Consider the following 25,767-nt stretch of genomic DNA (forward strand, 5'->3'; position numbering starts at 1 on the left):
TTTCGAGAAGCGAAAAGTATACGTGGCGGTATGATACGAGGTTGGTAGGGTGAATTGCTTATACTAAATCCGTGCCCAAAAAGTAGTTCACACTCCGTGAAAATTATGGCCAGAGATCCCGAACACTGAGCGCCTCACAGCTTCGACCGTGATTTTCAATGCTACTACATCGTTTTATACCGCTCTTTGTATTCGTCCAAAAAATGACGGAGTTTCGAGAAGAACGAATGATACATGGCGGAGTAATATAGTTTCGCGGACGCACTACTTCAGCAACCTCCGCAGCGTTGCCTGCTATGTATGAAACGGAGTATACATGTGGCCAAAGAGAAATCCAGGCAGAGCCACGTGCAACTGCTATATATAGACGGGCGCTGTCAGTAACGGCTGTGCAGGAGCTGCCTCAGCAACTTCTCGAACGGGGATTCTAAGTACAGTCGAGCGCATGTACGAATAGCTGGGGTACGACGTGAAGACCCGCGTTCGTCAGAGCAACAAGCAGCGCATTTGTTTGTACTCGAGGCTGCGGTGAGGCACGGACCGCCCGCACTTTGTGGGCAACACCAGCCCCGCCCTGCCATCTTCATCGCTCTCAGACCACCGCAGCCAGCACCACCCTACCGCAGACACAGGATTTAGGACAACGACAGGGCGAAAGATAAAGAGGCCCAGTGAGGAGAAGGGAGTCCATGGCTCCTGCATACACATCACACGGCGGGCCGGGATTAGCCTGGTGAGAGGGTTGAACATAAATTCTTCGGTAGCTCCGCACCAGTGCACAAGAAAAAGGGTGGTTGAAAAAAAAAACGGCAGAGAGCGTGCCGTAAATAATGACGCCGCTGTGGGGTCCATGTTCGCTTGCCTCATCAAGTAAGGAAAAGAAAGTCGCTCAGCTTAGAGCACCTATAGAACACTGCGACAGCGCTGTTGTTGGTTGTTCCGAAACTGAGGAGCCAGACTAGCTTCGAGGGCCTCACTGGAAAGAAGGAAGGCTGACATGCAGGAAGAGGTGCGTCGACGTGGATTGACAACCACTGGCACGAGCTTCTCTTGCTTGCTCCCATACTCGCTCGCGAACAAGAAGTGGATTTACATGCATCACGCCGCTGCACGATACACGTGGAAGAAGAAGGCCTTTCAATGAATTATTCTCGAGGACCGCACTCCTCGCTAGTTCGCTGGCCGGCCTGCAGTCTGTGCCGCGGATTGCCGTCGCGTGCGTGGGGGTCTCGTGGCCAATCTGATTACATGTAAACTCGATTAGGGCCAACAGCGTTGCGGGCTGCTGAGATGTCCTCGCACTATGTGTGTGTGCAAACTGGTTTGTCTTTACTGATCGAACAAACTCAAGATGATGCACTGCTTCGCTTTCTTCTGCATCGGAAAGAACTGAGGCTAACGAACTCTTAACGAGCATTAATATATAGTGCGTCTTGTTCAGCGCTGACTTTTCGAAAATGCTTACCATTTATCAGAACCACAGTGTCTCAGCTTAATATAGAAATGTTCTCGACTGGCGAGGCAAATTTCGTTACCTACCGTTCACAAATTTCTCGCTTTCTTTCCCTATAGAATCTCCCACATGCCCAGATCGAATTGGTGTCGCGTGCACACCGCTGAGGTATCCCAAGAAGTAACGTTGCTATCACCCGGCGACCGATCGACACTCTTTTTAATCAACTGCAGGCGCAGTTAGAGGTGTCGTTACAGTTAACAGCTGTCACCGTGAGGTTTGCCTTCGTTATGAAACTGGCTCCTCTTAGTTTGGATAGGCGGCTGTTGTCATCAGCAGAAGGCCATCTGTCCGTGACCCCGAAGTGTTAATTCCTCACCCTTGCTCTTCTGTCTGCTCTCTTGCAGTGCGGCTACTCTCCTCTGCACCAGGCGGCGACCGAGGGCCACGAGGAAGTGGTGCGGCTACTCTGCAAGCACAACTGCCTCGTCGACATTCAGGATGAAATGGTGCGTGCATGACTCCTCCTTAGTGTTGCTGTCCTCTCTCGCGCGGAAGGAGTAGATGCTTTACAGGGATATTTATGTGAGGATCTCTTTATGTGGTGAACAGTGCCACTGTTGTAGCATGTCGCGACAGAAAACTCCCGCTCCCTTTTCAGTGGGAAATATATCAAGGGGCCTTATTTTGTTACAGCGGTTTTTTTTTTTTTGTGTTGTCCTCTGTCACTGACCGCTACTGCCGGTGATGCAAGGCGTGGAAAATGACTTCATGTTGGCTGGGGCAGAAACATTTCAGGATGCGTAAATACGCTCCATGTCCATGCTGCACTGGCGTTTCAAGCGTTTCAAGTGATTCAACATTATTGACCGCCATGAGCGGAGTGGGGGAGTCGGTAATTTTAAGCTTTCAATAACTAAACCGAACAACTTTTCTCTCAACCCTATCTCTATTTCGGTAATGATAAGTTTAGTAAATGGATGCCATACCATCGAAACGTATTCGAGCTTTGGCCTAATGCTCTTCCCCTCGAGGAACAATGTGTGCAATGTTCCAAGCAATGTTGCTTTTTGCTTAAGGAAGAACTTGTAATGTATGTGTTATATGTCAATAGTTTTACGTTAGGAGGATAATTTCTAAGTTTACGTCCAAGGAAACATCGCTTTCTAAACGCGGACGAACATTTCTTATTATGTGATAATTCCAAGAAAGATTGTTCTGGAAAAAATGTCGAAAATATGTCGGCGTTTTCCTTCACAAGACAATTAAGTCAGCTCTTAATATATCGATCTCGAAGGGCACCGACAATTTGTTAGAATTATGTAGAATCGTAATTGAGCGGAGCTTCTTGAATGCACACCTAATTACGGGACCGAAGCTGTTAGTTCGAGTAAACCGGAAAATCAAATTAGCCGACTTATATTTCGCAAGAGTCTATCTTCGATAGGTTTTCTTCCTCAGCCCTCCTTTCTTTTCTTTCCATAATGCCCCCCCCCCCCCCCCTCTCTAATTCAAGCCGCTCTTTGCATTTCCCATGCCACCAAGCACAGTTTTTTTCCTTTATTTTTCACTCAGGAGAAGGTTTGTCATTTGTGCCTAGAATGCATGACGTTATAATATTCTGACACTGAAACAACAAAGGAAAGGGAGCCCTCCACTACGGCGTCTCTCATAGCCTTAGTTGCTTTGGGACGTTAAACCCCATAAACCAAACCAAAGGAAACGGGAAAAAGTCCTAGAAGTACAAATAAACAAACATGCCATCACAAGAAAAAGAGTGGGAAAAATGTCGCGAGTTAGAGGCGTACTCATAACAAGAAGGAACGGATGAATCTGAAAGAACGTGGCCTCCTCAGCTGCCTATTCTCGACAGTAGTCCTTGGACGCATCCATAAAAATAAAGTGGAAAGATTTTAATATAGCTAAGCCGACAAGGCGTGCGAAAGCATGTGTTTAGCCTGGTTGGCTGATGGCTTTGCTTTGCTGGGTCGTCGGCACGTCTGGCGACGATATTAGACTCAGGTTAAGATCAGATCGAGGTTAAGCTAATCTGATCTGTTCGTACCGCAGATGGAAGCTGATGAAGACTATGATGTGCAATGCACAAGAGATGAAGAAGAAGAAGAAGAAGAAGAACGCGAGAGTGCGTTGCAGTTTAACACGAGGCTTGATAGGCTGCGGCGATAGCATAGTGCTCTCGGTGACAGGACGGACGGCACAGTGACGCCACGCCGTTTTGTGTGTGCAGTTTTGTCACCTGGTATTCAGTCGTTTGTTGTTTTCTAGTACCCCAGGCCGAGAGGCCTGGGTGCTCTACAAACAGGTGCAGGAACTGCCAACTGCGGCCCGTAACAGCGCCTGTGCGCCCGGTTTACGCAGTGCGATAAGATCATGGCGGTGGCGATCAATCATCGCGACACAGTTTTGCAGCGCCTCAGGACAAAACTTTAGTGAATGCTTTCTTTCGATTTGATCCTTGGCGTAAGTAAATCTAACCGGTCGGCTAGCTGCGAAGTTGATTCGCGGTGTCCCTTCTAAACTGGTTTTCGCGCGTCTTGCTTGCGGTGCTGGCGGTATTTCTAACTCGTCAAAGCTGCCGGTACGGCGTTTTAGTTTTATGCTGTTGCTGTGTTCTGTTTTCCTTCATCTCTTTCCTTCTATTTTTTTTATTTGACAGCTTCAAAGTGGTATTTCGCATTTTAACGACTTGCAGCCGCGGCTTAAGGTTCTGATTTCGAGATATGGTTCCCTTCTATTAAACCTTTTCGAGAGGTCTAGAAGCAGATACATTAAGTTAGATAAAAGTAAAAAATGAAAAACAAAATCATTCGCATTTAAAAGTGGCCCGTCGTATGTGTTTCAGTGACAACGAAAAAATGGCTATAGGCACCTAAGTATGTTCTCTCAACGCCGACCTCAATCCTGAAAGCGGTTTGGAACGCTCAAAAAGAAAGATGTAGTCCAGTTCCTTTTTTTTAACCAATTGCTTGCCTACTGGTGACGCTCAGTGTGTTTTGTAGCATAAATCATACTCCATAGACCCAAAAGACGCGGGTTCGATCCTGGCCGCGGCGGCAGAATTTCTTTGGAGGAGAAATTCTAGAGGCCCGTGTACTGTGCGATGTCAGTGCACGTTAAAGAACCCCAGGTGGTCGAAATTTCCGGAGCCCTTCACTACGGCGTCTCTCATAGCCTTAGTTGCTTTGGGACGTTAAACCCCATTAACCAAACCAAACCAAACCATACTCCATAGAATGATTAATCCTATCAATATTAGCCAGCGGCACGCCTGATGTAAAGTGAGTCATGCAGATGTTTCGATTAGGAAATACATAACCTATGCCGAAAAAACTAAATGCAGGGCATCGACAGAAGAAGTGCGCTGTACTGTCCCACTAGGTTTAAACCAAGTCTTTTGCGCACCAAGAGAGCGCCCTGTCCTACAATTTTGGTGCGGCCACAGGATAAGGCTGCGTGCTGTTTGCAGTCGACCTGGTAAGGGTCAAGAAAACATCAGTACGCAGGCACTATTCGTTTCCTCTCAACTGAGGCACGGTTACCACAATAGGGAATTGAACCCGCGACTTCCTTGCTTGGCAGCAGAAAGCTGTACTGCTAACGCGGTTCAGTATCAATAACACCAATTATCCTAGACCACTCAGGAGATTCCTTTACGGAGAAACTGCGTTATTTTGTCAAGACGGCTACCTAAATACTTTCGCATTAAAAAAAAAAAAACACTGGAGGGGACACTTCAGCTCCACCATAAGAATGTGACACGATAGCATTAATGAGTGAATGACCATATATGCGGAATTGGTGATTCCCAACTTTACGCTCATATGTCCCTGGGAGTCCTCATACCCCCCCTAGTGCAGTGGTGCAGCGGTTAGGCGATGCGCCACTGCCCTGTGATGGCAGGTGCTGCCACCTGTGGGGCTTGTGCGACTCAGGTTGCTCTTCCCGAGCAGCCTCTCGCGATAAGCCATTCTATTCAACTGCAACCTGCTAGGGTGGTTATAAAGTGGTCTTAATCCGGTCGGTAAGTTGCGATGTCGCCTCAAGGTCACGTGACCCACTTAGCTCACCTAGGTTGCTTCTCTGTGGCTGCCTGGGCCCACCTACCCCATCGTCCATCTTCCAACCTACGCCATCGGGCACTCTGTTCCGTTCTCTTGTCTTGTGTGTGTGTGTGTGTGTGATGTGTGTGTGTGTGTGTGTGTGTGTGTGTGTGTGTGTGTGTGTGTGTGTGTGTGTGTGTGTGTGTGTGTGTGTGTGTGTGTGTGTGTGTGTGTGTGTGTGTGTGTGTGTGTGTGTGTGTGTGTGTGTGTGTGTGTGTGTGTGTGTGTGTGTGTGTGTGTGTGTGTGTGTGTGTGTGTGTGTGTGTGTGTGTGTGTGTGTGTGTGTGTGGTTTTTTGGCGCCTTTACTTTTACTACGCCATCTTATTTATCGCTCACTACGCCGACAACGCCAACGTCGGATTTTCTGTGTAACGGGGCCTTCAATGCTATTGCGTTAAAAATACACAGGCAGCAGGGTTCGCGACTGGGTCACGTAGTGGCGCTCTTTATGTCCTCCTTCAACTGTAACATCAGGAAGAGCGAGAACGACCGTTCCCTACACTTTCTAGCGACTTGGTGGTGGTGGTGAAAAACTTTAATAATCAAAGAGAGTTTGGGGATCAGAAGACCCCGCTACATGGTCGGTATACTTAGTCCGGGACACCGCACGACGAGGCCCCGTCTCGCGCCCGCTTTACTAGAGCCCTTTGGGACTCCAGTGTGGAGCAGTTGAGGAGGGCATTCTCCCATGCCTCTCAGGTGGGGTTGGGGGAAGGGGGAAGGTGAGGATTCTGAGTACATGCCCACACCATGTGAAAGATATCGCAGATCTCTCCACAGTGACTTGGAGCGCTGGCTATAGAAAGCGAGCCATCCTGGACAATCCACGAAGACGTCCAGTGGGGTTGACCATAGGCAGCGCACCACAGAATCCCCTGCGAGGCAGAAATCTTCAGATAAGCATGCTTGCATAGTAGAATAGAGCGAATGCTAAACAAAGAAACAAAAAAAAAGGCTAGCGGATATTGAAGGCCAGAATATCACCAGAAATTCGGGACAGTGCCCAGCCAGTGTCGCTAAGCCTAGCGATATATCACGTTCAGTTCTCCAGCCACTCAGTAAACATCTCTCTTTCTTACATCATGTATGAAGTCAACGCGACATTTTTGCATATTAAAAGCCATGCGCCACGGCGGGGCAGCCAAGGGAACTAGAAGCGCTTGCCCCAAATCCCTTGTAATGAGAGTTTAGTGGTAGACGTCATTGCACTCTTTAAAACGCAAATCTGTATGCACATAATCTGCTCAGTATCGGTTACGCGTAGTTGGTGCGAGTCCTAAATAATTCACACAGCGCCTAGCACACTAAACGGGACCGGTGGCAGCTTACACGCTATCTAATCTAACTCATTAAAAACGTTGGCATGCGATACAAAACCCGCACTCATACTGTCGGTTGCTTCTTTGCGAGCAGTGGAGACGCGTAGCACTCCCGAGGTGTCATTTTTTCTCGTGGTACTGGTCAGTGACCTATGAATTTGCATCTACATTACGGCAAGTTTTTTTTCCCCCACTCCATGAATGAAACACGCCATTTTTTGCAAGCGAAAAGCTTCACAAAGATACACAACAATGCGAGCGCGGGCATGCCTGCCAAAAAGTTCCACAAATCAACTCCTGCGCCGAAAGCACCATAACATCAGAAGTATCAAAAGCAACTCCGGAACTGCAAACCAAAAGCAACTCTCATTGCGCGTACTGTCAAAGGACGGGCCGGTCGCTCTCTTCGAAAGAATGCTCGCAAGCAGTTTGAACGCTCAGCGGGGCGTCAGCTGAGGTAGTTAGCGAGTGCTTCTTCTCTACAGGCGCAAAAAAACTTCTTTGAAGTGGCGGTTGGTCATACAGACTTGCAGGCCGAGCTATCCTCGTGACATGGCGTGGCGTGGCTTTTAGTGGGGCGTGCCAGTGAGCGCTGCGGGCCGAGATTCAACGAAGTCCCGTAAAAGCGCACCACTATACTGCTGCGCCTCCATCGGTGCACTCTTCCAGGGTCAAAAGGCCAAGCACTAGTGCGAAGCCATGCGGACAAAGTTCATTTAAAAAAAGCCAACAAACGAAAGAAGAATATATGTCGCCCTTAGTCGACGGGTATTTACCGCGCCCACACCCACGCCGCCGCCTGAGCGAGGATTTAGAGACCGATGATTCCAGCGGCGCGCCAAAGAGCCTAGCCCAGCCCCATAGCGGAGTCAGGGAAGGGGCGAAGACGCGTGGCATATACTTGGAGAAGGCCCGTCGTCGTCGTAACGGATGCAGGAAGTGGTCTGGGCGGGCTCGTGTCATCAACAAAGGCATTTGCCGCTGCTTCGCCACCCTCACCTGACCACTCTGGCTCGGTACGAGAGGAGTTTCTTTTTTTCTGAATTTGAGGGAACTGCTTTGCGAGCTGGGTGCGGCGGTAATGCATGAATGGCTTGCTCGCTCAGGAGCGTCTTCTTCGTCTTTTTATTTTCTTGAAGCGTATGCATGGTATATACAGCGATACACGTGCAAGCTTCCTGTAATGCACCTCGACATTGCGCCACGGCTATACAGCAACTTCGAAAGCGTATATAGAAGGCTGTGCAATCCTTACGGTTGCTGTTAAATTGCATTTCAGGAAATGAAAGACAAGTGCGCGAAAGTTGCAACGTATTCTTTTTTGCATAAACAGAACCGAGTGCAAAGTGAAATAGAGTTAAGCATCCGAAAGGGACTGCGTCGCGACGACGACTCCGTGTTTGCTATGGCCGCTGACCACTGGGAGGCGCAAGTGTGCGCCTTGCTAGTTGTTTTGAAGAATTGATTTCGTAGGCGAACACTGCAGCTCTATTAGTTTTCTAGTACGAAGTGGTCAAATCATACCTAACCTGATCAGGTGCGTCTGTGTCGCTTTTGTCGCTAGCAAGCAACATTAACGATAGCACATGTGCCGGTCTACATACCAGGTAAACTTATACTGATAAATTTACTTATTATATAGCCCCATGTTCTTCGCCCAACTGGTGCAGGGGAGAGTTAACACCGGTGTTGAAAGATCAGACAGAGAAACAATAGACGTCAGACGAAGAGAAGGAAAAAGGCGGGCGGATCGGAGCAGCAGCCGTGAAAATCCTTCTCGCATAAGCGCTCGTTATGTAAATATTCAGGCGCGTTAGCACCCGGAAGGAACAGACCATCAGCTCTTTTAAGCTGATCATTCAGGCACCAACTGTGAGTGATGTCAAACCGATGGCACGCGGGAAACACTGTAGGAAGGAGAACTTGAAAAGCTGCTTCTTCTGTTAAAGCAAGCGGAGCTACGGGGGTCGTATTTTGGAACCATTCATTTCGTGAATTCTTTGTTTGCCTCTTATGATTGGAAGGAAGGTATCGTCTGAGACGTTAGGGCTGACAGGCGACAACCGGTGCTGTTCGTTCGATCCAGCTGCGAAACCCGGCATGTCCCGCGAAGGGAATAGGCTGCTAGCCATTGCGAACTGCACCAAATGGACAAACAAAGGGCACGCTCATTTGACCAACCACGCTCTCTAAGAGAGCGGTGCCGAGGCGGGGCCGAGCGACTGCGACGCAGGCGGCCGGCCAGGTGAACGCGGTCAGGCGCCTGCCGCACCTCCTGTAATGCTGTCCCCTCCGCCTGTCGTGCCAACACTACCCCCCCCCCCTCCCTTGCCGTGCACGACGCCCATAAAACAAAATGGGCTGCGAGCCAGTTATCTCACCCTCTCTTTCGCCTCTCCCCTTCTCCTCTTCCTCTCATATCATCCGAGTGGCCGCCGGAGCGACGCGATGGAATGGGCGACCGTGGCCCTTGTGGAGGGGGCAGCGGACGGGTTCAGAGGTTAAGTCACCGAGGGGTTAGATCAGGGCATGGAGGGGCTCGATTGTTGGTGCAGGGACCAAGCCGACTCCCGAGTGAACGAAGCCGTGGCCATCTAGAGAAAGAGGGGGCCGCAGACGTAAGCTGACAAGACGGAGTGAAGCCGGCCGGGCGCTGACCGTGAACTCGCATCGCTCAGTGCCTGCAACGTGGTGGACCGTCGTGGTTGTATAGACATGCTTGAACGAACGGAGAATTTTTATCCTTTGAAGCGTTATGCGAAACACCCGGTGCGATGCTAAGAGTATGTGGGGTCCGGCTGCTGTGCGCAAAGTCTGAGGATCGCATCCCTGCTGTGGTGACCGCATTTTGATTGAGTAGAAATGTGATACCGCCCGCGTGCTGTATAGTGTTGAAGAAGTGCAAGAGGTCGGGTTTAATCCGGAGCCCAAGAGTACTCCGTCTCTCATAGCGGTTAACTTCTCACGAGTAGGTTAACCTCCGCATACCATACTGTTTACCTTTCTGCAAAGGTTAGAAGGGAAGCGCTAGCAGGACGCATTTAATTTTTAATGGGAGTGGCGCTTTCATGTTGAAAACAGTTAAGTAACGGCTCAACATATATGTGATGCTGGCGCTATATCGCTACTGTCTGCATAGGCTTTGTCGATCGCACTAGGAACTGCGAACAAGCGCAGTTTAACGCGCTGTTGACGAATGAAGTCCTGCGACGCCATGAGAGTTCGCTCGACTGCTGGCTCCTCTGGCGTGGGTTGGACAAGAGGACAGGCGAGAGACGCTGGTGGTGTTGGCGGTGTAAGTTAGCGTAAGGAGAAAAAATGGCGGGCTGAGCGAATGTACAGGCTTGCGCAAAGCAAGAGCGCACAGGATAGGCCGCACAGTCTTACTGTTGGTCCGACGCTGTCTTAGTGCTAAAGCAGTACTTTATGAGATCAAACCGGCTCATTGAGTTTGTTTGAAGCTTTACCTTGATGATGGCGTTGGCCAAGTAATACATAAATAAAATAAATACCACTTTCCAGGAGAGGGCTGAGTCGGGCTGTTTGGTTCACGTTGAATGGTACGGCAAAACAGCGCTGACGGACGGGACGGAATATGATGAGACAGACACATGCGCTGACACATGCTCAGCGCATGTGTCTGCCTCATCTTCTTCCGTCCCGTCCGTCAGCGCTGTTTTGCCGTACCATTCAATAAATACCGCCGCGACTGTGATTCAAACCAGTGGCGGCGCGAACAGATAAGCACCGCTTGCCGCTGCACGAGAACCGATCACGCCTCGTGTTAAACTGCAACACTCCCTCGCGCTGTGCATTGCACGTCGTCGTCTTCTCAAGTAATACGACTACCATGGAACTAATATACACACTCGGGTGCTGTGCATTGCACATTACCGCATCTTGTTCAACTAACACTACTCTAATGACGAAGATCATCATGCGCAGACACCAGCGACGAAGAAGGTCTTGAGATGGACGGAGAACGAGGTGAACAACAACAACAACAACAACAACAACAACAACAACAACAACAACAACAACAACAACAACAACAACAACAACAACAACAACAACAACGACAACAACAACAACAACAACGACAAAAACAAGAACAAGATCAAGAACAACAAGAACAAGAACAGCAAGAACAAGAACAACAAGAACACGAACAAGTACAACAAGAACAAGAACAACAACAACAACTGCTCCTTGTGACCCATGCCTCTCGCCCGGCTGCTTCATCGATTACCTGCGCAAAAGTCGTCGTTGCCGGCGGTTGTCATGTTCCAATAAACATCCTTCACTAACATCGAACTAATATCGCGCTAGACGTGCCGACGAACCAGCAAAACAAAACCATGAACCAACCTGGCTAAACGCATGCTTTCGCACGTTGACCCGTTCTAACTGCGTTAAAACCCTACCGAATTTGTTTTTATTGCTTCGACGACTAAATGTATGAACAGTAACATTGCACATCTGAAATTGGTGTCGTCGAGGTGCGCAGAGCGCACCTGTCGCTGCCGTGCTGATCCCCGCGGCGTCGCAAGTACTCCACTGTTCGCAGAGGAGGCGAAGGCGGCGAAGAGCGGACGCCATTCTGCGGGCTTCAGTCGGCACGCGAAGCCGCAGGGGGCGGGAGAGACACGAGAACCTTTTATTCGCGTGACGCTTCCTGCAGCCCTGTCAGACGCGTTGCGGCGCGCGCATGCACTCTGAGAAGCTATGCGCTCAATGCGGCAGTGCCAGGTCGCCCCGCTCGAGCACTTTGCCAACAGGTTTTCTTACATACACAAGGTCTGTTCTCATGTGGCGTGAGAGTTTTTTTTTTATTAATCGCTGAAGTGACACCTTTCACGTCTGAAAACTCGTGACAGGTCGTCAAGCAACGTGCAGATAGGAATGGCAGGCACTTAGTCGTAGGCCCATCAACATAACTGGGAAGGCGAGGACGCGCTTTTCATCATGTGTCACGACTTTGGCGACTGCCGAGTCCTGAACCGTGCGTTTCGTAACAGTCCTTGTATGAGTCCATATCCCAGCGCTCACTAACTTTTCTCGAATAATCGTGAGAGCCGGACGTGCGCAGTGATGCATGATTCTTTATTTGGTTTCCATGCAGCATGGGAACACTGCTCTCCATGAAGCTGCCTGGAAAGGCTACAGTCGGACGATCGAAATTCTGTGCAAGAACAAGGCGAACGTGTACATAAAAAACAAGGTGAGCGTTGAGCCTGCATGCGCAAGTTCTCTTTCTCCTTCCCAACCCAGAAAGGAAACTGCACAGAACTTTCTACCGCTTTTTCTTCGCAGCCGGTGCATCTTAATTCATCGCTAATTTGCATATCTTCACTATTAGATCAATGACGAGTGAACGATTCTTCTTGTTTCGCAGGGGGGCTTCTCCCCACTGCACCTGGCGTGCCAGAACGGCCACAACCAGAGCACCAGGATCCTCCTACTCGCTGGCTGCAAACCGGACATCAAAAACAACGTAGGTGTCACGTGGCACCTTGCCTACGGGTGTCTCTCAGTTTATCTTCACTTTGCTTCTTGCTCTTCCCGAACTAAAACACCCCGGAGCCATTGAGCCGCTCCACGGTGTCTTTTTTTGCAGACAGATAACATCGCGTCCAGCTGACACCGGAAACCATATATAACGTTCGACCGTGCTCAGATTACGCCGTCGATATCCAGACAACCGGACTATCGTACATCTTATTTCCACCGCCAAGAAGGACTTCGCGAATGTCGTAAAACGTTTCATTACGGCTTTCTTGCAGAGCACACCCTAATCTTCGCCCAAATGCCGAGAACGAAGTGTACTGGCAATAATCCTCGTCCGGAGGATTAGGTTTGCATTTGGTGCACTTTCTTCGCGATATATTTTTTTTTTTTCTCTGTGGTCACGCGCATTTTTACTTCATGTGTTTTCGAAAAGTCACTCGGTTCAGGACAACGAGGCTCCTGGCCTATGCATCCTGCATAGCGATAGCTAACTGGCGATTCTGATCGAAGAGACAGCGTATAAGATTTGTGAGAGAGCTTCCTGTTTATCACGCGACACAGTTCGTGCCTCTCGTGTGTAGGCTTTGCCTCTTTCCGTGCATGTAAGCGATACTACCATACCAAGCAACTCACGTTACGCGCTTCAGGATAAACTCCTTAACGCAACATAGTGATGTTTCTAGCCTGCCGATTACAGGAACCGGGAAATAGAGCATCTTCGTTTCGATGAACAGCCTAACTGGAAGCTTCGAAGTTCTCTCTCAGAAACGCTTTCCTGTAAACCATAACAGAGCAATTTTACACTACGTCAGTATGGACAGCCCGTTGCGGCATACGTGTATGCAAAAAGTGGCACTGGTATTACTGGCCTGCCGTGCGGATGACGCTGCGAATGACGTTGGTAGTCTGGTGATTAGTTGAATATAACGTGCTTCACATTTAGGCTGATGCCTCGCCCTCTCAAAAGCAATATCTTCGCAGTTGTTCCGCCTGTCGGCTGGTAATAGAATAAAGTATGAAGTCTCGTAGAAATTGTATAACTAAATGTTAGGGCTTGCAGCGAAAAGCACTGAAATGAAGTTGAAGGGAGACGGCAGACAGCTCTAGAAGCAGGCGCCAAGGCTGGAGCGCACTTGCGGATATTTATAAATGACGTGTACAAAATAGAATGTGCCACCAGATAGACGAGCGCAGTGGGACGCCGCTGGAATAGCCTTGGTTTGGTGTGTATTCGACGAATACCAAGCTACTGAAACAACATTTCGAGCAACTGATAACAACTGATAACAACTCATTCTCATCATTTCACAGTAGTTTTACATTTGCATTGCACAACGCCCAGCCAAAGAACAAAATATATCACGAACTATACCTTTCTCTCAAGGCACAAAATTATAGCTGTAGGCCCGCTAAGTGTATCTTTGACACGAAGCTCACTATAAGACGCGTGCCAGCACTCATTTTATTACTGCAGAGCCGCGGCTAAGGTATATTCTGTAACACATGGTGCAAAAACGCATTGTGCATTCCTTGTGCCCCAGTGGCAAACACATGGCGAGCGAAATCTATTATAAGTACAGCTACGACGAACTAAATCCTAGCGCGTACGTTAGCCTTGCTATTTGGCCACGCGTTTTTGTGACCATGACGGGTTCTGGCTTTTCCGACACAACGAGGGGTGCTGCAACATCTGCGATCATGACGCTGTGGGCCTCTTAATGTACTACGAATGAGCCCGAACGCCGTTCGTGCACTAATGGGCAATAAGCAAAGAATCTCCAGGCGTGGCCTTTGGGGAGAACATTGAGAGCAGACGGAGGTCAAGCAAGGACCTTGAATCCAAAAACAAGAAAGAAGAACTGACACCTCGAGGCTGAATGCGAGACGGTAGCGTAGCTTTGATTTCCGTACACAGCATGCATTACGACAGAAGCGGCCATTAAGAACATCTTCGTTGGTCCGGCGCAGCTGCTAGATGCTGACCACGCCCCACGAATTGGCGGCTCGGGAACTCTGCCGAGGATGCACAAATTGGCGTTGCAGTCACGGCGATCAGTGCCATTGGCACACACGCTTATGTCGCAGCAGTGGGATTCACTGCGTGAAGAGCCCTGCGCACATTAACCAGTCAGTTAACGTACACTGCGTGCAACGGCCGAGTTCCAGTCGAAATCAGACAACATCCCCTCCGTAGTGTTCCGCGTAGAACCATAGCCGTGTCTAAAGCAAGGACAACGATTATGCGAGTATTATTATACGAAATGCGCTACGGTATAATCGTATAATCCAACTGTTGCTTGCGGCTGACTCTGGCAGTGTAGCGCTCTTCAAGGAATACTCCTACTTTGGAGATAAGACACTTGCAGTTAGCACGGTGTATTTGAGTCGGACTAATTAGAGCAATCATCTTATTATTGTCGTGAAGATACGCTGCGTTAGCTGATCGGACCGACTAATTGAGATGGCAATGCGTATTAGGCTATGCTTTTGCTCTGCAGTATGCGCTCTTTGATAGAGTGGAGCGTATTTGGAAGGCTCTTCCAGATCATGAGTGGCAGTTTACCTATATCCCTTAACAGAAAAGTATGCAGCAGCTGTATCTTACCGGTACTCACCCATGGAGCAGTAACGTGGAGGATAACTAAAAGGATTCAACTTACACTGAGGGCAACGCAGCGAGCAGTGGTAAAGAAAATGACAGGTGTAACGCTAAGGGACAGGAAGATGGCAGAGTGGGTCAGAGAACAAACGCGGGTTAACGAAATCCTACTCGAAATGAAGAGGAATAAATGGGCTTGGGCAGGGCATGTAATGCGAAGGCAAGATAACCGTCAGTCTGTAAGGGTAACGGAGTGGATTCCAAGAGAAGGCAAACGTAGCAGGGGGCGGCAGAAAGTTATGTGGGTGGATGAGATTATACTCTGGTGAACATTCCTTGCATGAGTTCTTTTGTTGCACGACATGCCTCCCCAGCTTTATCGCATGCTTCGTCCGACATATTCCCAAGTCTATACCTTCGCGAACTATCTTCCAGGCGATGCGCAGTCGCGAAGGGTCACGTCGTCAGAAAAGACATTCGTATGGCGGAGAAGCTTATCTCCAATCGCAGCGACCACTCTCACGAGATAAAAGCACAGCTCACAAACAACCAACACCTCACGGCACGCAAGCGAGAGGGAACCACAGAGGCGCCGCTTGAAAGTTAGAGAACACCCTTCTGGTTAATATCCCTGTCTGCCCTCTTCCTCTTTATCTCTCTCTCTCTCTCTCTCTCTCTCTCTCTCTCTCTCTCTCTCTCTCTCTAAGGAACAAAACAGGCAGATGCGGCGATATTTATAGCCGGCAAAAAGTATAATTGCCGCCATATGCCGAATGACCGGTGTGTGTGTGTTGGGCAGTTGCGCATGCGCTCTACCTTCCTTTCGCCATCGGCAATAAATACTAAGCAAATTGCCCATGGAGGCTGCAGTCGGAACTCTTCACGGCGGCATCTGCCTGTATAGCCGTCGCATCGCACGCTTTCCAGTCAGAGTCATTGAGAAAGTGCCTGTAATAGGCACTCGTGAAACGAGGCGTCACTGCGCGGAAAAATCGGTGCGAGGCGCGGTGGCACATTTCTCTCGCAAAATATCCTTGCTCTCAGCTCTCTCGTCTTGTACATGTTTACCTCATTATTTGCCGTGTTTGCTATTCCGGATGCTGTTAGAGGCAATGAGTCTCCTAGGTCGTTTGCGCGAACGACAATCTGCGCAATTGACCGTGCCTGAAGATAGTGTTCTGAACATGAACGTACATCGTGCCTTTATACGCGGAAACGGCGACTATCTGGTAACACGGTGAATCGAGACCCTTCCTATCCCTCAGAACACGTGCGGTGAAGGCACGGAAACAGCGCGAGACTTTGGCACATGCAAAACATAAGAGATCGCTGAGCTACGCAGAAGAGTGAGGCCCATGGGTAATTGGCGAGCCCTTAAACTACGAACCTATTAAACCCTAGTTGTTTCGCTAATTCGTGTATACACCAGCCGATTTACCCTCTATACGCATGTCCGCATGATAAAGATCTGCGTCAGCTTGCCTCTCACGTGTTCCTTGCGCCTTCTTGCCCTTCACGTAGCTTAGCGCCGGTCTACTGTCGCAAGGTGTACTATCAGTGTCAATTGAAACGCGAACAAGCCAATTGAAACGCGAACAGCACAACTCGCAGATATTATACTAGGGAGGCAAAATACATGAGCAGTTCATTTTCCCATCGAAGCCGAAAAGACCGCTCTTCTGAAATGTTAATAGCCCACGCCTGTATTTCATCTCCAGCCTCTAATATGCTTGATTTTTTGTGGTCGCGTTCCAGTTGTTTTGTTCGCGTTAAATTTGACTCTGACAGAACCTACATTGCCATCGAACCAAGGGGATTGTCAATTGTTAAGGAACCCCAGGTGGTCGAAATTTCTGGAGTCCTCCACTACGGCGCCCCTCATAACCTGAGTAGGCTTGGGACATTGAACCCCACAAACCAAACCAAAACGTTATACTAAACTACACATCGTGCGTGTCAACTTTCGACCTGCATATCACATATTTAACTACGTCTCCTTGAACCATTTTACTTTGAGCCTGTGGTAACACCGCATCAGAAACAAAGGAAAGAAGAGGGAGAGGCGAAAAGTGCAGTTCTTAAACATGGTCTTTTTTTTTTTTGCGCTTGGAAGAAAGGGTTCAGCGCTTCCGGTCAAGCCTTTGGAGCTTTCAGACGAAATATGCTTTGTTTTGTTTTTTATTTCAGTACGGCGACACGCCTCTGCACACGGCCTCGCGCTACGGTCACGCCGGAGTGCTCCGGATACTCATCAGCGCGTTCTGCAACGCCAGCGAAGTGAACAAGGTGATACAGCGCCGCCGCTCTCACTCTCGCTCTTCGCTGAGCGCCATTTTCCCAGTGTTTTCATGCAGAAACAAAATCACTTATAATTTCCTTCCACGGAGATTCGCATCCTGGCAATTCAGCCGCCACTTTTTCGTGCCAAGGACGGAAAATTTCATCCGCGGACAAGACCTTGTACACCGCGGTTGCAGTTACAAGCTAATTCACACATAACTGTCTTAGTCAGCTGCATATATGTAGACTGTGCCGCAATAATTATAATAGTTAGATACGTTTAAAAACAAAGGCTCGCGTGCCATGAGATCGTAGATCATACAAGCGATGACGGTTTGCACGATCAGGCATTGGAATATGAGTTGTTTTAGTAAAACAAGAATTTGCCTTTTGACCTGGAGACATGCAGATCATATAAAGGCGATATTCGTGATGCGCCACAGTTCCTTTTGCACCATTGAAGTAAAAGATAACAGTGAAAAAAAATAGCTTATACTATGTGGTGAACTATAGGTTCTGTTTATAGCACCCGCACTCTTCCGTGGCTTCACACTACCTGAATAGGCTACATATTTTTCCTTGACTATTTTCGCATCGGTGAAGAAGATTTTTGTTTACAGAACGGAGACAGTGGCCTCCACATAACAGCAGCCATGGGACGACGGAAACTAACAAGGATACTCCTGGAAGCCGGCTGTGACCCGACCATCACGAACAAGGTACGCTGCGCAGTGTCTTGCGCTTCTCAGGACTCACGGAACGAATTCGTTGCACCAGTAACACATAGCGGGTAGTGTGGTGCGCAAGCTTTGGCAAACATGAGCTCATTACATGGCGCGATAGCGAGATCTGTTGTAGAGCATCGTTGCAGGGCTAATTCGTGTTGCACGCTAAGAAAAAAAAAGTGGCATAGTTTTAACGTAGTTAAATCTAGTAGACGTGCGAAAGCATGTGTTTAGCCTGGTTGATTCATAGTTTTGCTTTGCTGCGTCGTCGGCACGTCTGGCGGTGATATTGGACTCAGGGTAAGCGCTGTTCTAGGTTAGGCTGATCTGATCTGTTCGCGCCTCATATCGAAGTTGGTTCAAGACGACAATGTGCAATGTGCTGCGCGAGAGGGTGTTGCAGTTTAACCCGAGGCGTGATGGGCTGCGGCGATGACATAGTGCCCTCGTGCAGTGGCTGCAGCGAAGTTCGTGCCGCCGTGGGTTTGAAACCCAGTCGCGGCAATATTTACTATATTTCCGCACGTGTTGTTGCTATGCTAGGTTTGGCCAGGTCACCCTCATGGTCACCCTCCCATTGGATACGGCTTGCGCGACGCTCCTCCGAACAAACCTGAGCTTACCCGAGTTAGTCCGAGGCTTCGCGCTAGATTCTTGGTTGGGATGCCGTTAAGTAGAGCTGTCGCACAAAAATGGCGCGACAGCGAAAAACGAGACGGCGAGGTAGAGTAGTTTAAACTGTTTGTGACAGTCGTATCTCGTTTCTTTAGTCCTGTCTCTATAGAACTAACAATTTTATGCGAAGCATACTAGCCGCACAACCGAGCTCTTCCTTGCTGCACCGCGCGCGGCCGCGTAGCTACCACTTGACCTACATCGGCGCACCGCGTGATATGACGTCACAACAGCTGTGAAAGCTGGGGCTCAACTCGTGCGCATCGCTTGCGGACGCGCAGCCTCCGCCGGCGGCCTAACTCCCGCTCCTTCCGCTAGGGGCGCTGACGTCACAACAGCTGTGAAAGCTGGGGCTCAACTCGTGCGCATCGCTTGCGGACGCGCAGCCTCCGCCGGCGGCCTAACTCCCGCTCCTTCCGCTAGGGGCGCTGACGTCACAACAGCTTTGAAAGCTGGGGCTCAACTCGTGCGCTCGCTTGCGGACGCGCAGCCTCCGCCGGCGGTATGCTTCGCATCCTAGGCTTTTTAATAGACTGTTGCCACCTCCTGAGTGAGTGTGTGTCCGTGCACGGCTGGTGTGCAGCAAGGGGAGACGGCGCTGGACATCGCCCGCCGCAAGGAGTTCAACGAGGTGGCCGACCTCATCGAGCACCCGCCACCGCAAGTGATCCAGCTGGACACTTCCTCCTCGCCCCTGGACCAGAGCAAGGACGCCAAGAAGCGGGACAAGGAGAGCGGCACCTCGCAGGGCAGCAAGGACAGCTCGCACAACAAGCCCGGCTGCCGTCGGGACAAGAACAAGAAGGTACGGGGCGGGCCATAGGCTGAGAGGCGCAGCTATAAACTGTATGATATTGTGTGTCGTATACTTTTGTCAAATCGTCAAGGCTGGATGCTATGCATCAGTCAGCAGTTCTTTCAAGGTTACCTGACTGTTTCAAGTATGCCTCAACGTGAACTATGGCCTCACACTTAATAGACCTCGAGTTGTTGTGCAGCGCTATAATACACTCATGCCGAGTTACGTGCGGAACAGCCGGTTCTAGCGCGCGAGGAACGGTCTAGACTGATGTAAATTATTTAAAAGCCAACTGGTTCTTCCTTAACCTAGCCCGACTGTTTGATTTCGATGATGTGAGCTTAGTTATTCGGCCAATAAGTACAGAATTGGCAGGTACCATAAAATGGCTCAGTAAAAGCATCCCTCGTGTACTCGACGTCAGCGTGGAGGGACCTTGGAACAGAGGGGCGAGGGCGGGGAGGGGGGGAGGGGGGGGGGCGGCGCACCCAATTCTTAAACTGCTTGCACTAAGATCATAATTCTCTTGAATTCTTCAAGTGCTTCATTTCTAGGACGTTATTAATGTAAAGCATAGGGGGGCTGAGCTAATAGGCTTCGTAACCAGTCCGAAAGGATTTGATTTGAGTAACGTAAAAATAACATTTCACGTTGACTGTCTAACCCCTGTTCACGCGCATGACGAGCAGAATTGAGATCGACTATGTACAAATTTTTTTAATACAGTCGGCCACTGTTTGTTTGTGCATCCTATAAAACTTCCCATTTCAATTCAAGTTTCCTATGTATTAAACACATATCTGACGAGTGCAAAGTAAAAAAATATGAACAAAAATATAAATTCAATATGTAAGTACAACATAAAATAAATAACAAAATAGACCAGAAGTCTTGCCCCCTAACTCAGAAATAAACTTCGGAGTCCTTGCCTACATACCAGACATCCCACACCTCTTGGTTAAAGGGTCTACCACTATGTGCTTGTAGCTAATATAAATATCATCGGTGGCATCACCGTGCGACTCGCAGACCGAGCCGCCTCTGATGTGGTGAACAACGCCGTCAAAAGGAGAAACTGCGGATATTCACATGCGATGCAGAACGCAGGAATGCACAAAGTTATCAGCGCTTCCCTGTTGCGCTGTTGCGAACTTTAGAACGTGAGCATTAAACAGTACAAAAAAAGGAGTTAGGAAAAAGTTGTCTTCAAGAGTGGGAGTACATTTAAGGCATCTGACAGCCGGAGAAGACCATCGGCTTCGCCAAGTTTACATCTGGTGCTCGCTTTACGTCATTTTTCTTCTGTACTGTTGCTTGCTTGACGCTGTTTTTGTATCTATTTATCTAATGGTAACTATGAATGCTAGCCCGTTTACGGAGCCTTTCCACATACACCCACTGCAACTGAATCTGTGTACGGACGTTTGCTCTCCTGTTGCACAGAACAAGCACGGCCACAAGGTGCACTTCGATGACGAAAAGAAGAAGGACCGCAAGGGCAAGCTGAGCCCGTACGGCTGCCACCAGACACCAAACCTGGGAGCGTTTCCGTCACCAAAACTGGAGACTCTTCCTGCCGAGCCGCTGGGAAAGGGAGAACAGTACTTCCTCGACCTGGCCGGAAACATACGAAAGGTATACTTACGGACAAGCTTTTTTTTTTTTTTTGGCAGAAGTCCTCTGGAAGCAAACTGCCGTGCTGTGACGCAGCCGACACTTGAGCTGTTGGTACCTGCAATCTTTCTTATACCTCTACTGGCTTGGTTCACATGTGTAGGCTCGTTGATATTTTTTTTTTTTGGGGGGGGGGGGGGAGGTAGGATATCGAAAACTTTTTCGTATAGCGCTCTATTTTCCACAGCGCGTAATTCTTTCTGTTTTCTTTTTCTTCAGTCTACACATTCTGTCTCTTTTCTTTCTTTTAACTACAGTTAGCCCCTCTGAAATGTTTCGCCGCCACCACATCCACGATTATTTACTGCGTAAAGGTTTCGGCGAGTTGGTGCAACTAGCTCTGGCCGACATGCTCGACATAATCCTCCCAGAGGATTATACTATACCTGAGCTATAACAAGGCTTATTGCGCTTTCATTTACTTTAGCACAAATACTCTGCTACAAAAAGGAACCTGATAGAATTGCCGACATAATATAGGATACAAGGCCTTCGATAGACCGAATGACAGCTAAAAAAAAAAAGCTGGGGCGAGTTGGTAATCCGCTGAGTAGAACCAGCGCAAGTTTAGACCGGCACGAAGTAAGACACACAAGGACGAGCGCACCCTGTTTCCACTGAATGATAGATTGCATGTCCACAGCACTCCAAACCCTACTATGCACCAGGAATTTCTACGAAGAGGTTGTTATTCCATTCAGGCGGCCATTTTTCTTTTTTTTTTTAGTTGAGCCCGCCGTTTTTTTTTTCATTGCGCCTGATGAAAATTAGTGATATGAATTTTGTTATTCGTCAAGTGCCGATATTTCATTCAAAAGGTTTTAAGGCCCGTTTTGGGGAGCCAGTTCATGGCGCGGACATCAGGAGAGGGGCTAGTGGACTTAACGCCGACGTGCCCTTCTAGTTTTATGTCGACATCATATAAACTGATGTTTAGTGACACCGCTTTATTCTTAGGTATCAAATAAATTCTTATATATACCTGAACAACCAGAATGATCTAGTTAGGCACTGTAAAACAACGTTCTTTCATTGCGTTAAAAGAAGTGGACAAATGTGCATGCGTAAGGAGGTCGCTTTTGTTCACCAAGTTCTTAATGTGAACGCAAGCAGAGAAATGAGCCACAAAATGAAAGCAAAATCTTTGCCAGCACTTATTCTTTCTATCAACTACATTTATTCAATGGTAATAAGCGCGCTCTTAGAAAGGGTGCACAGTCGAGCAGTGCATGCGCCTCGTTAAAGGCACCTCATAACCTCTTTGCTTCTCTGTCCTTCGCCGTGCAGGGCCCAGTGGGCAAGGGCTACACGTGCTACTGCGCGCCTTTCTTCCACAACGTGGAGAAGAAGCTCGAGGCGGACAAGCAGGAGCTCATCGACCACATCGACCACGCGCACGAAGACCTGAACGCTAAGATCGCGCACCTCGAGCGTAAGACGCGCAACCAACTCTTCAACCTCAACCAATCAGTGCGCGAGAAACTAGCCGCCGAGAAAACCGAGTGCCAGGAACGTGTCGAGCGCGTGGCGCTCCGCGAGAGACTCGAGCGGGAGCGACGACAGGAGGCGCAGCAGTCCGAGCTCCGGAACGAACTCCAGAGCTACGTTCGAGAGCGGGTCACGCAGGTCAACTACCGCTGCAGCCCTCTGGGACAAACCTCCGACTGCAAGAACAGGTTCAGCGAAGTGCCCCACTGGTCCCATCTTCCCAGGAGGTTCAGGCCAAACGGCGTTTGCGGTGGAGTCACCAGGGCCAAGTCGGAGGAAGTCCTCCGAGACTTCAACGGGGCGGACGGACTCGACGAAGAGGAACTGGCAGCCAACGACCGAGCGCTCAACGTGCGTGTACCTCCGATGCAGGCACCACTGCCGTCAGGGCTGTTCGGCAATGAAGTGGGCCTCCCGCCACCACCGGCTCACCTAGCGAGCCGGGTGGCGGGAGGAAGCAGGCCGGACTTTGAGAAGCTCGGCGCGAAGCCCAAGTACCCGCTGTGGGAGCACGCTGGGGAGCGAACAAGCCCCGCGGCGCTACTAGCTCAGCAGCAACCTTCTCCGCCTGGAGGCAGAGGTGAGCTCGACGGCCGCCGAAGTCCCGGAGACCAGCCGTCTCCGGTAACGGTTAGGGGCTTCAAGACCAACGGCGACCTCGCGGCGAAGTTCAAGAAGGAGGACTTCCAGGACGAAGAGAAGGAAAGGGAAGAGGTGAGCCCGAACCACTCACCGTCTCCGCCCGTCACGGCCAACGGAACGTGCGGTGGTGGTTTACGCCAGTCTCCCAAGCCGATCAGCAACGGTGACGTGCCGTCGGCGCATACGACAGCACCGCAGGCGACGACGACGACTGCAACGACGCCACCGCCGACGCAGCCGAAGCCTGCCAAGCCTCCGCTGATGCCGAGGCCCATGTACCCTCCACCTTACTCGAGCCACATGCACCGCTTCTCGACGCCGAGCAGTCAAGCGAGGCCACTGCGGGTGTCGTACGGGCCATCGCCCAGCGAAGTCGCTGCCACGCCAGGGGCTGACACCGTGTCAGGATATTACAACGGTGGTGCCGCCTACGCGAGTGCCAACGGTGGTGCGGTGGAGGACCAACTCTGTAAACTTAACGAGGGCCTCACGGTGGACGGTGAGAACGGATGTCCGTCCAGTGAAGTGTGAAAAGTGCTCTCCGCCCAATTCAAACACATCGCTTGTGCAGAATGCGTTTCACGCCCGTCCAGGAGGAAGAACTCAGAGCGCGTGCGTGCACGCCCTTTCGTGCTGCTTATTTATGCTGACATTCAGTGCGCGCACCGCTGTAGTAAGGAGAGTGTGATGGACCTGCCGTGACATCATACAGGTGAATACGTCACCTTATGGACCAATGTAGAGATTTTATGGTGTGTCATACCGAGAACTATATTTTTTCTTTGCATTTGACTGTCGATGCATTGCCTTCATAAAACATCTGTTCTTTCTTAACAATGATCATGATGAGGAGGTGGCCAAAAACATTCACTGTTCCAGTTACACGGTGTATAACTCAAGTCTGGGTACCAAGGATTTTTATTAAAGTATGGAATATAGCTTATTTGTAGATGCGAAGACGTTCGGATTTGTTTGAGCGGAACTAGTTGCTTTAAGTAAGCTGTCATAGATCGATATGTTATTAAAAGAAGGGGTAGCTAATATGAATAACTGCAGTCTTCTCAGGCGCATAATCAAGAGGTATGCCATCATTCAGACTACATCTTAACGGGGCATGGTAGCAATAGAATGTCAAGAGTATGGGGGACTACGACTTTGTTTTCCCCCTTCACCCACATCCTCAATATCATTCAATCAAAATTGACCATGAACAGACTGGGAAAGGATTCCTCAACGTAACAAAAACCATGCTTTATTACCATGCCAAGCCACTCATCGTACGACTAGTCGGCTAGAGGAAACCATGGTTTGGAAAGTAAATTTAATGCAAGTATATTTCGCTCTCTCTTCCCGCTTAATAAACTCAAACCATTTTTAGCTTTGTCCTGATCCTGCGTTAACATGCTAGTTTGGGCCCCAATAAGCGTATTCTCTTTTCGTCTAAAAGACATTCTCTAAAGCGTCATGAATGACACCTTGAGTTTTGTTCCTTGTGTTGTGATGCAGCTCTTCCCACGAGAAAAGCTGAACTTCGCAAGTCCGGGAAAAGGAGATAGGAAACGACTTCGGCGCATACTAGTCCTTGTAGGGGACATCGCCTAGAAGTCGTTTTCAGGGCAACGTTCGTGCGCTTTCTGATGATTTCTACAAAATTCTTACACGACAGTAAATACGCTGTACACTTCTCCAAAGATACAAATCGCTTCTCATCTCATTGCATGTGTTAACAACGGAACAAAGCCCCCTCACTGCCAAATTCTCGAATGTATAAATGTTGCACTTAAATGCGTAGTTTGCAAACCATGTCTCCATATTATGAAAGTGGCTCACCGATTCTTAGAGTCCACAAAGAGCTCCGTATGCCTCCGTGTTCGGGATGGAAGTGCTATTTTCATTTTTGCAGGCGTTATCCACAGAGTTCAAGGCAAGCCTGTGAGAAAGATACAAATATGTGCAAACATCATACTGCATTTTGTGTCATCTGAGAAATCATTTTCACATGCAAGAATTTACATATTGTCACCAGAATATGTGTACAGTTCTTATAAGACGTGTAATAAAGCCATAACATTTTTATGCCGCCAAGTGTTTCAACAACAGACGCAACTTTTAGTAACTGCATTTTGAGTACTCGACGAGGAGGACGTCTAGAAGCCGCAAGGCGTCCGAGCACAGGTAAGCAACCATTGAGCTAGCGGTTACAAGTTGCCATTAGCCTGCCGTTTGAAAACCGGAAACTAGAGGTTACAACTGGAAACCAGAAACTGCAACAAAACATTAGTGGTTACCAAGTTTCTCAGCGAGCATTAACCTTGCCGTTTAGAAAACTTGCCTTTAGAAATCAAAAGGCCGGTTTCCAAAGGGCTTCTTCCTTCCCTGGTGGGAAATCCTTTGAAAAATTTAAACTTTGGAACTTTCTTCCTTCTTTCTTCCTGTTGTTGACATACTCAATCAGTGATGCAACGTCACGGGTTGACTGTGCT

General features: G+C 49.1%; 1 protein-coding gene across 2 annotated transcripts in view; it reads left to right on the plus strand.

Moving 5' to 3' along the window:
- The window catches only part of dgo (ankyrin repeat domain containing protein 6 diego), a 182,131-nt gene extending 156,769 nt beyond the window's left edge, over positions 1 to 25,362 (plus strand). For both annotated transcript variants that reach the window (XM_089571760.1, XM_089571761.1), the window contains 8 exons: positions 1,861 to 1,962; positions 12,017 to 12,115; positions 12,290 to 12,388; positions 17,189 to 17,287; positions 17,902 to 18,000; positions 19,265 to 19,486; positions 20,924 to 21,115; positions 22,442 to 25,362. In XM_089571760.1, the coding sequence (XP_089427886.1) occupies positions 1,861 to 1,962; positions 12,017 to 12,115; positions 12,290 to 12,388; positions 17,189 to 17,287; positions 17,902 to 18,000; positions 19,265 to 19,486; positions 20,924 to 21,115; positions 22,442 to 23,815 (2,286 nt within the window). In that variant the 3' untranslated portion in view covers positions 23,816 to 25,362. The remainder of the gene's footprint in view (positions 1 to 1,860; positions 1,963 to 12,016; positions 12,116 to 12,289; positions 12,389 to 17,188; positions 17,288 to 17,901; positions 18,001 to 19,264; positions 19,487 to 20,923; positions 21,116 to 22,441) is intronic.
- Positions 25,363 to 25,767: the final 405 nt, after the last annotated feature.

Source organism: Amblyomma mixtum, chromosome 2 (assembly GCF_055824585.1).
Source record: "Amblyomma mixtum isolate Tamu chromosome 2, ASM5582458v1, whole genome shotgun sequence".
NCBI lineage: Eukaryota > Metazoa > Arthropoda > Arachnida > Ixodida > Ixodidae > Amblyomma > Amblyomma mixtum.